Below are 9493 nucleotides of genomic sequence, written 5' to 3' on the forward strand. Positions count from 1 at the left end.
TTATAATAAAATTATTACAAGAACTTATTTTGTTTTGAATTATTTTACTTAACTTATTATTATTTAGGAAACTCGAGCTCAAACATGTAATTGTCGTGGCATTTTTCATCCTTTTTCACTGAATTCAGCATTCACGTGTTTTTCATTCCGCCGGTCAGATACGTTCCGAAAAGACGAAATTTTATTAAATTAATGTGTGTGTGCATCCTGCAGTGGTGAGGGAGGCCTCGTTTCTCTCCCGCCCTTTTTTGTTGCGTGGTTTGCGCGGCGCATGAGCGCAATATCGGTTGCGACGAGATGTCGCTGCAGTCGCTTAAATCTCGCAATCTGCGTTGAAGTGCGAGAAGAGTTTCGCGAGAGAGAAAAAAAACCTGCACAAAGTTCCGATCGATCTATCGGTAAGAAATTTTCGTGATTATTTTAATATTTTTTCGAAAAACAATTTTTCAGTTTTGATATTTTTTATACTCTCACGATTTTTTGACGCGCAAAGTTTTTAACACAATGACTTCGTGTTTTAAACTGAAGACAAATTATATTAAATTTATCGACAGCAATCGATCGTTTACAAACCAGCTGTGATTTATTTTGCAGTTTGATAATTATTGAATGTTTAAAATGTTCTACTAACATCAGTGTTTTTCGTATTTTTTCGTCACAGACAGCAAAGCGGACTACGAGAGAAACACAGTGAGACTCGATGTCGGTAAACAAATCAAGAGGACATCAATAACACCTCAAACCTTTGTGTCTTTCTCCGTAAGTGTTGCCAACACATTTTTTGTGACCACCATTTTTTGCACAAACAAAATATTTGGCCCCTTCGAGCAGAAAAATTAAACCAAACCTTTGTGTCATCTAACAGAGAGGTTGCTTGTCACATAAGACGCATTAGTGAAAATGGAGGGCACTCCTGAGGAACCTCCTGACGAATCCAAAGTTGAGGACTGGACAACTGCCTCATCATCCCACCTGGAACAAGTAAAAATATTTTGTTTTTACGTGTTTATAGAGATCATGGAACGCATTTATTTGATTCTTGACTCTTTACCTTCCTTAAATTGAAGCTAAATGAACATAGGGTGCAATTTCAGATCCAAATCTCCTATGTTGTTTGCATTATTATAAATTAATTTTTATTCTAATAAACTAACAGGTTGAGTTTGTGGAAGGCGGCGAACAGTTTACTTCTTTTCCGGAGCAGCCAACTGGAGACTTTGATCACGAAGTAAGCCCCCTGGACCCGAATATGAGTTCAGTGGCGTGCTACTCGCCAGTCTATCCCAAGACAATGCAGTTTTATCCTCAAACATCAGACATATGTGTCTCTTCGTCCACTGGTTCTGTTGACGAACAACAAGCGATGGTATTTCTGGATGAAAAAAAGATTGTTATGGATGCCAAGGTAAAATATCCACATTGAATCAATCAATGCAGATAAAAATTATTATGATTATTTTTTTAGGTTGATTCGTCAGGCGACGAAGAATTGCAAGATGTGCAAAGGTTGATTGCCAGTGCAGCTCAGTCTTACTTGGCTAACGGAGGTATAGCTCTAGAGCAACTTCTCAGTGCCCTCCGAAACCGCTCTGATCGAAACGTGGACGACAAGGAAAAAAGCTTGGAACTTATCATGGAGGAAGAGCTGATCAAAGAAATGGCAGAGGAAGTAGATAAACAACAAGAATGTAATTTACTGGTAATATTTAGGCGAGATGAAAAATAATTTTGCTTCTTTAGGGTCGGAGAAGGAGGAACACAAAGTCATAAGTGATAAGCCAGTCCCTTCAAGGGCATGGGCCAGCCTCCCAAATTCATTTCTGTCTATTGGTAAATTAAGCAAGGCCCCAGGTAAGAGCAAAAATACTTTCAAAGTGATACAGTAGGGAAATCTTTTATTCTCTACAGGCTTTGGCATCTTCGCCCGCAAGAGCATCCCAAAGAAGACACAGTTTGGTCCGTTGGAAGGAGCATTAGTTCAAAGAGATGATGCAAATGTTATGTACCAGGGCTTGGAGTTGAGCGTGGAATTGGAAAATGGGTTGTTTGCCTACTTTGACACCTCAAATGAAAGTGAGTAAAAAAAAAAGAATAAGAAATTTTTTTATTTAAAAATGTATAAATTTTTTAGATTTATCAAATTGGATGAGGTTTGTTCGCCCTGCCAAGATCTACGAAGAAATGAATGTTGTAGTTGTGCAAATTAAGGACACCCTCTGTTTTATCACCACCCAAGTTATCCAACCTAAGCAAGAGTTACTTGTTGGATACAGTGAGCAATACGCGTCCGCCCGACAGCTCTCTGTTCTTCACCCTACAAATGGTAAATTTTGGCCTAGGATTTAATTGTTAGTTTTATAACTCTTCGTATAGTTGTTGAAGATAATGCTGAAAATGCGTGCTACCACTGTGACAAACTATTTACCTCGTCGGAACGCTTGAAGGAACATATGATCCACCACCAAGAGAAAGGCGCTGCTGTGAAAAGAAAGGTTCTATCGCATTTGCCTATCAAAAAGTGCAAATCTGATGATAATTCTGTAAGTATTTATTTCAATCAATATTCTTCGTAGTTAATATATTAGTTTATTTTTTATTTACAGTCCGGAGAAGAAACTACAGAATTTAGGTGCAATACTTGCTCTCGAAATTTTCCAAGGAGTTACAGTTTGAAAAGGCACTTGCTTCTTCATTCACCCGATAAAAAGTATATTCTAAATTTTCCAAAATAAATTAGTTTAACTTATTGTGTTATATTTTTAAGTAGTAAGAAAATTTTAAGAGAAAAGTCCGAGCGTTCTGTGCTTAAGCAGAAAAACCAAAGGTTTGTCATTATTATTAATTTTATATTTAGATATTAAATTGATGATTTATAGCAAAGACAATTTGTGGACATGCAGTTACTGTCAGCTATCATTTGAGACTGCTTCGATGTTAAATCTGCACACACTGGCCCATGCTGCTGAAAATGTGGAAGAGCAAGAAGCAGCCGAAGTGGAAAAGCAAAAATGTCCTCAGTGCTGTCAGCAGTATGGAACCAAAAGAGAACTTGTCGAACACATAGCAGCGCATGGAAAGAACGTTTTACGTCGAAGGACGGTCAATCCCGAGAAGCCGCACAAGTGCGAGTTATGCTATAAATCATTTGCCACCGATGATCGTTTGCAGGTAAAATTAACACCCTTAAAAATGTAGGGAATGTGTTAAAATTCTTATAACAAATCTTTTAATTTTAGAAACACATGCTTGTTCATGGTGCGGAGGAAACAAAACCTCTGCAGTGTGAGGTCTGTTTCAAAAGGTTCCTCAACAATTCTGCCTTGGCTTGTCATGTCAAGGTTCACACAGAGGAGAAGAAAATGTTTGAGTGCCCTATTTGCAGGGCAGTGTTTGAGCAGGTTATTGCCTTGAAAGAACATGTGCACACGCACTGCTCAAATGGCATGTACACATGCCCTCATTGCTCAAAGGTAAAATAATTCTATAAATCACAGTTTGAAGAAAGCTAAATAAACTAAATAAGAGTTCGGTGAGACCATGTTAACCTACGATGATTAATTAAGAAAAAAAAATGTAATTAATCAAAGAGATACTCAAGGACTAAATAGATAAATTAACACTGAAATTTTTGGCCAAAATAATTCTTTGGAGACATGCACACTTAAAATCAAAACACATTAAACATAAAAGAAGCTCGATTTGGAGTTTGAACAAGCTCCACATTCTAACTTAATTCCACAATTAAAACATTTTAATTATCCATTTATTGCAGTATGCAATATTCGCTGCAAATTCACAAACATCTAAATCTGAATTGCCATTTCTTAAAATAATGGATTTAACACTATAAACACACCCATTTTCCAATGAACCAATTTGAGTTGTTGAAACAATATTTTGTTCATTTCACTACTTATTACTATTGGGATTGGGTGTGGACAGACGTTTGACGAGTACAATCAAATACGGAAGCACATCCGCGCCTTCCACAGTGAGAAACGATTTCCTTGTTGTCTCTGCGACAAAGTGTTTCCCAGACCAGATAAACTCAAACTACACATGCTCAGGTTAGGAATCTTGCTGATACATGTCCTGATTCTTGAATGTCTCTTATGGCTTAGCATGGTTGATCATTGTCCTCTAGTGCTCTTTTTTTATTTGTGACACTACCGGAATGTGAGTTTTCTGGCTACTTTTGTGCATCCACAATTCCAATTATCACACCATATATTAAAATTGTCAATGTTAATCTTACCAAAATTGCCAGAAAAGCTCAAATTCGGAGTTGCACGTTAATTTCTTAGTTTGTACGTCCCAAGTTCAATTTTTGTTGTCCTGCTAGGCATTTTATGGCTACAGTATGGTGCGCAAGCACATACGAACATTTCACAGTGAGCGAAAGCACACGTGCTCCTCTTGTGGAAAGTTGTTCCATACCCTCGACAAGTTGCGAATGCACATGCTCAGGTAATTTTCAATAATCCACCATACATTATTTCAAAATCAAATCATTGGGCCTCTTACCGTTAGTTTTAAAAAATCAAAGCCTCTGCATGACTTAATATGTATATGTGTTTAAATTATAGTAAATCAAATTGTATTTGAGCTGTTTTGAAATTTATTTAATACGCACATTTTGGTAATTTCAAGCTGTGCCAATATTAATGTTTTACTGTTTACCGTTTAAAGACATTCAGACCACCGGGAATTTTTATGCGCTAATTGCGGCAAGCAATTTAAAAGAAAGGACAAGTTGAAAGAGCACATGAAGCGCATGCATTCTTCTGAGAGGGAGGCTAAACAACAGCAAAAACCTAATCGACAATCAATCAGCCGGAAGTTTATCCCTAAGGTAATCTAAGCATTTTAGATAGCTTACGTATTTTTCTACAGCCACAAGTTATTTAGGTTTCGCCAACCGATTATCAACGATTCTTGTACAAGTGCCATCAATGCATGCTGGGATTCAAAAGAAGGGGAATGTTAGTAAACCATCTTGCTAAGCGACACCCAAGCATCAGCCCAGATTCGGTCCCGGAACTGAACTTGCCTATATTGAAAACGACGAGAGACTATTTTTGCCAGTATTGTGAAAAGGTACTATCCGTTTTGCATGGTTGAAAGATTTGTAAGTTAGAATTTGTTCAATTTTTTTAGGTTTACAAGAGCAGTTCAAAGCGCAAGGCGCACATATTGAAAAATCATCCGGGATCCGAACTGCCAATGAGCAACCGCCGCAAGGGTGGAGTGCCTGAAATTCCTGGTGTGCCCAACCCAACCTACTCACAAACCGTCGGCAGTGTGACAACTCTTCCGCATGGCTGCACATGGTGCCATAAGCAATATGCTTCAAAGGCCAAATTGCTGCAACATCAGCGCAAGAAACACACAGATCTTGTTGTATCAAAAGAACATGCAGTGAGTGGGGAGGAAAAAGTATTGTACAATTTCAAAATTTGGCCAAATTTCCAGCAGAATATGCCACTAAGCAACACAGCTAGCTCGGAGAGTTCGTCGGATTCAGATCCTAAACCAACCAGCAAGTTCTTAATGAGTGGTGAGAGCCTTGATGTGATACAAATTCAAGAGGATTCAGGAAACCTTATCTCAGCCGTGAATCTACTCCCAACAAATGCTCGAAGTAAGAATTTTGATTGCTATATACAATTTTTAACAGTTTTTCTTTATTATTATTAGTTGAGTATCAAGTTGGCATTGAGGATGAGACAATGCCAGAGGGCAGAATCTACATTGACGCTTCTGTATTGAAACAGCCTTTGAAGGTGATTATAAATTTATTTTAAATGTTTAAATTAATCAGTTCGTTACAAAAAAAATTCAGTGAGATAACTAGACTAAAACTTTTGTTCTGTTTTTGCCCCAAGGCTGCTGGCACGGACATGCTGTCTCAAGCTCTCCTCTCGTCAGACCTGAGTTTGTCTGATGAGTACGTCAAGGTGTACCATGCAGGAAATGTAGTGGTGGCAAACGGAGTGGCCGACGAAGAGCGTCTGGTGGCTGTAACAACTGCCCAAATTGAAACATCGCAGCTAAGGCAACTGCTGCAGCTTGGAGGCGGCGAAAGTGGTCGAGAGTGGACCGCTTACCCAGCGCGCTGACCGTCCTGCTCCGTCCTTTCTGAGCGTAAATTTGGTGCCCCTAATTCCCACTGATGGGGCTTTTGTCTGGCAATAAGATTCGGTATGATTCCGAAGAGGCCAGGTTGTTGCTACCGTGATGGTAGTTATGCCTACGATTGAAAACGTAGGTAATTTTGGAATCGGTTGTTTGGATCAGCATTATGCCGTTTTTTGTTGATCAGAAAGCTTTAAAATGGAGACCATGTCCCGGGACCCTGAATTGACAACAGCATTGACCTGTGGAATTTGAACGAAAATTTTATGTTCTTGACAATTTTGTTGTTTTTTTTTAATTATTTGGTTATTAGTAGGGAAGGGTCCATATTGCTGGAAGAGACATAAATATACCAGGGCTCATTTGTGACTATATTTTGTAAATTTAATGTCATTTTCTGCAACTATTGAGCACCTTTTGCTAGACTGACCCCCTAGCTAAAATATTGGGTGTCTTTTAGCATTTCATTTCATTACAACAAAGTTGCACAATTAATGTTCCCCCCCCCCCCCCCACACACACACACAGAGGAGCCTTAATCTGTGAAATTTAATACCTTTGTGCAGCAAAACCAAACTTGTACTTCTTGAAAGCATTTTAAAGTTTGTGTTGATTAGATCTCGTATCTACAATAACTATATTTATTATTTCCATATTCTGAAACAATTCAACAATTTAGAAAACAAGTTTTGCCTTTTAAGGTTATGTTAATATAATTATACTTGTCTTGTCTGCAATTTGCAAAATAATTTTGAAAGGCCTTCTCACTAATGAAAGCTCAAATTCAAATTGCCTTTACATAAATTTATTTTTCCAGAGAAATTAGAACATCAATTTTGCACAAGTGTTTTATGAGGCATTGAGAGTAATTCGAGTGAGAATACCTTACTAAAACATACACATGAAAAGATGTGACCTATGATGTGCAATATATGTTAGCATAAAATCTTAGGCTAATTTTGGTCTCTTTATAATCTTTTAACAGCTCTGCATTTATAAATCTTTAAAATCCAGTTTTAAACCGATTGGAAAATGTTGTTGTCAGTTGCGGGCCCCAGTTCAAGGCCCTACAAGCCAATTTGTGATAGTTGTTGGCGGATAATAACCGCTCAAATGTCCACTCCCTTCGGGGGCTTGTGCCTCGTTGTTTGCCCCAATGTTGGTGGCTCCCCAAAGTTTCCCCTTGTCTGGTCTGACCGTTGTTCCTAGCACATTGTTAGGCCAGCCCATTGTTGCTTTGTAAGTGAGAATGCGCTTGGTGCTGGAAAAGGACCCAAAATTGGAGTGGATTGCGTTCCATGATAGAATGTATAATTTGGCGGAATCAGTTGTCGGGCCCACCGCAAGTTTTGGTCTGCAGCGCATCTCTCACTTCAGTATTTTGGATGGTCTGTGTTAGATTTAATCGTTTAACGAATTAACGAAAAACATAATAAAATCTTGGCTAATTGTGTGTCCAGACTAGATGAAGTTGACAATACTTTCAATCATTTGAAACCATTTTAATAATTTTTTGAAATTTATTTTCATTTAAATTGAATTTGAATTCCGCCATTCATGAAACCTTTCTGTTGCAAATTACTTATCTACTGACTATCATGCTCCGGGTGCGTGACATCATTATTTGTGGCCGCTTGCGCACTGGCCCGACCTTGGCTGCCCTTGCCTTTTTACAAACAACTGCTCTGTTTAATAATTTACTTTAAAAATGAACCCAGCGCATGCTGCTGTGCAGGCTGTAGCCGGTCGGAAGCAGGTAGCCATCCTGCTGGACTATGATGGCACCCTTGCACCCATTGCGCCGCACCCCGACTTGGCAGTCCTGCCGGAGGCCACGGTGGCGGTGCTACGGAAACTGTCTGCCCGAGCGCTAGTTGCCATTATTTCTGGCCGCTCGTTGACCAATGTCCGGCAAATGGTAGGCATTGATGGACTAGCATATGCAGGCGGCCACGGTCTGCACATTATGCATCGAGACGGCAGCACCTACGATCATCCTTTGCCCAAAGGATCCGCAGAAACAATCAAAACACTCATTCAAGAATTGCAGACGCTCTGCCGAGACGGTGCGTGGATTGAGGACAAAGGAGGGCAGCTCACTTTTCACTACAGGTGTGCTGTCTAAACTTTCAACCTGAATTTGGTTTATGTTGTAATAATTTTTAGGGAGGTACCATCAGAGCTCCACGATTACTTTGCTATGGAGGCTAGATCGATCATCCAGAATTCGGGGCTTAAAGTTGGACTGGCTCATTGCGCAGTTGAAGCCAGGCCAATTGTGCAATGGCACAAGGGTGCCGCATGTTTGAAAATTTTAGAACAGGAGTTTGGTTCCAACTGGCCTCAAGAATGCTCAGTCATCTACGCAGGAGATGATACGACTGACGAAGATGCCTTCAAGAGCCTTCAAGGCAGTGGTTTTACTATAAGAGTAACTACGTCTGGAGATGTGGAAACAGCGGCTCAAGTGCGGGTTCCCAGCACAGAGTCACTGCTCAATGTTTTAGAGGCAGTGGCCGATCAGTTAGAAGCACAGTGATGTTAATGTGATATCTTATTATAGTACTTTTGGCTTTGATCTTTTAATACAATTTATATATCACTTATTTCAACTGATAAAGGGGACCATTTTAAAAGTCTTGTTAATTTAAAAATCAAAATTAACATTCCACTCGAATTTGCATTTTAAAATCTAAATATATTAAAATCTTTTATTATAACCTACCTAGAGCAGGCATAATAGTAGTTACAATAAACAGTCTTAAAAGTTTTTTATTAACCGACTGAACAAATTGCAAAATTTGCTTTTGCTTAAAAAAAATTCCTCATGATTAATCACAAATTTTCTTAAATAAAAGTTTCAGCTTTCTGCCAACAATATAATGTCTAATAATATCAAGTATTTTTCTTCGCAAACAACATTTAATCAATGTGAATCAATGTTTAAACGGATATAATTGTATTTATGATATTATCATTTATAATTTATATTACAGAATGTCTCCTTAACCCCCATTTGGAATTTTTAATAATGAAAGAAAATAAATAGTTTCAAAAGTATTTAAAAAATATTAGGAATTGCTCTACGTTCAATTTTTATTAATTTTTTTTTTTTAGTCATCAAAAATTCACAAATTATTATTTCGAATATGGCGCGATCTGAATTCGAATTCACTCGCGTGTTGAGTGTGCACTTGTGTAGGGATAGTAGAACTCTGGGATACGAATAAGGGCGGGGCTTAGGTACCAGCTCCCATTTGATTACATTGTACCAGTTTAACATTACGGGAATGGGGGGGCTCCGCCTTTCTTCGTATCCCATGGTTCTACAATCCCTACACTTGTGCAGCGCCACGCC

The 9493-nt window shown here is 38.6% G+C and overlaps 2 protein-coding genes across 5 annotated transcripts; both read left to right on the forward strand.

Annotated features, from left to right (window-relative positions):
* The first annotated feature begins 299 nt into the window (after positions 1-299).
* On the forward strand, positions 300-7605 carry LOC132195827 (PR domain zinc finger protein 10-like). 4 transcript variants are annotated; one of them, XM_059618073.1, is made up of 20 exons: positions 300-398; positions 662-759; positions 866-981; positions 1157-1405; positions 1466-1688; positions 1741-1851; positions 1909-2073; positions 2132-2323; positions 2374-2540; positions 2604-2707; positions 2765-2824; positions 2877-3168; positions 3237-3470; positions 3943-4067; positions 4690-4852; positions 4909-5097; positions 5158-5418; positions 5473-5641; positions 5698-5783; positions 5886-7605. In XM_059618073.1, the coding sequence occupies exons 3-20, from the start codon at positions 901-903 to the stop codon at positions 6117-6119; spliced, it is 3105 nt and encodes a 1034-aa protein (XP_059474056.1). In that variant the 5' UTR covers positions 300-398; positions 662-759; positions 866-900; the 3' UTR covers positions 6120-7605. The 4 variants fall into 4 exon arrangements, with proteins under 4 accessions (XP_059474056.1, XP_059474048.1, XP_059474074.1 ...); XM_059618065.1 differs by lacking the exon at positions 3943-4067 and adding an exon at positions 4343-4467; XM_059618091.1 differs by lacking the exon at positions 3943-4067 and adding an exon at positions 4343-4467 and having other exon boundaries at positions 5476-5641.
* Positions 7606-7698: 93 nt separating this feature from the next.
* On the forward strand, positions 7699-8771 carry LOC132195918 (trehalose-phosphate phosphatase-like). Its single transcript, XM_059618217.1, has 2 exons — positions 7699-8247; positions 8302-8771. The coding sequence occupies exons 1-2, from the start codon at positions 7844-7846 to the stop codon at positions 8672-8674; spliced, it is 777 nt and encodes a 258-aa protein (XP_059474200.1). The 5' UTR covers positions 7699-7843; the 3' UTR covers positions 8675-8771.
* Positions 8772-9493: the final 722 nt, after the last annotated feature.

This window comes from Neocloeon triangulifer, unplaced genomic scaffold (assembly GCF_031216515.1).
Source record: "Neocloeon triangulifer isolate White Clay Creek 2 clone unplaced genomic scaffold, ASM3121651v1 ptg000001l, whole genome shotgun sequence".
NCBI lineage: Eukaryota > Metazoa > Arthropoda > Insecta > Ephemeroptera > Baetidae > Neocloeon > Neocloeon triangulifer.

Coding starts and splice junctions, on each gene's coding strand:
- LOC132195827 (XM_059618073.1), top strand. CDS start 901: ATGGAGGGCACTCCTGAGGAACCTCCTGACGAATCCAAAGTTGAGGAC. Junction 1,406..1,465: donor AGATTGTTATGGATGCCAAG/GTAAAATATCCA, acceptor TTATTTTTTTAG/GTTGATTCGTCAGGCGACGA. Junction 2,324..2,373: donor TGTTCTTCACCCTACAAATG/GTAAATTTTGGC, acceptor CTCTTCGTATAG/TTGTTGAAGATAATGCTGAA.
- LOC132195918 (XM_059618217.1), top strand. CDS start 7,844: ATGAACCCAGCGCATGCTGCTGTGCAGGCTGTAGCCGGTCGGAAGCAG. Junction 8,248..8,301: donor CAGCTCACTTTTCACTACAG/GTGTGCTGTCTA, acceptor AATAATTTTTAG/GGAGGTACCATCAGAGCTCC.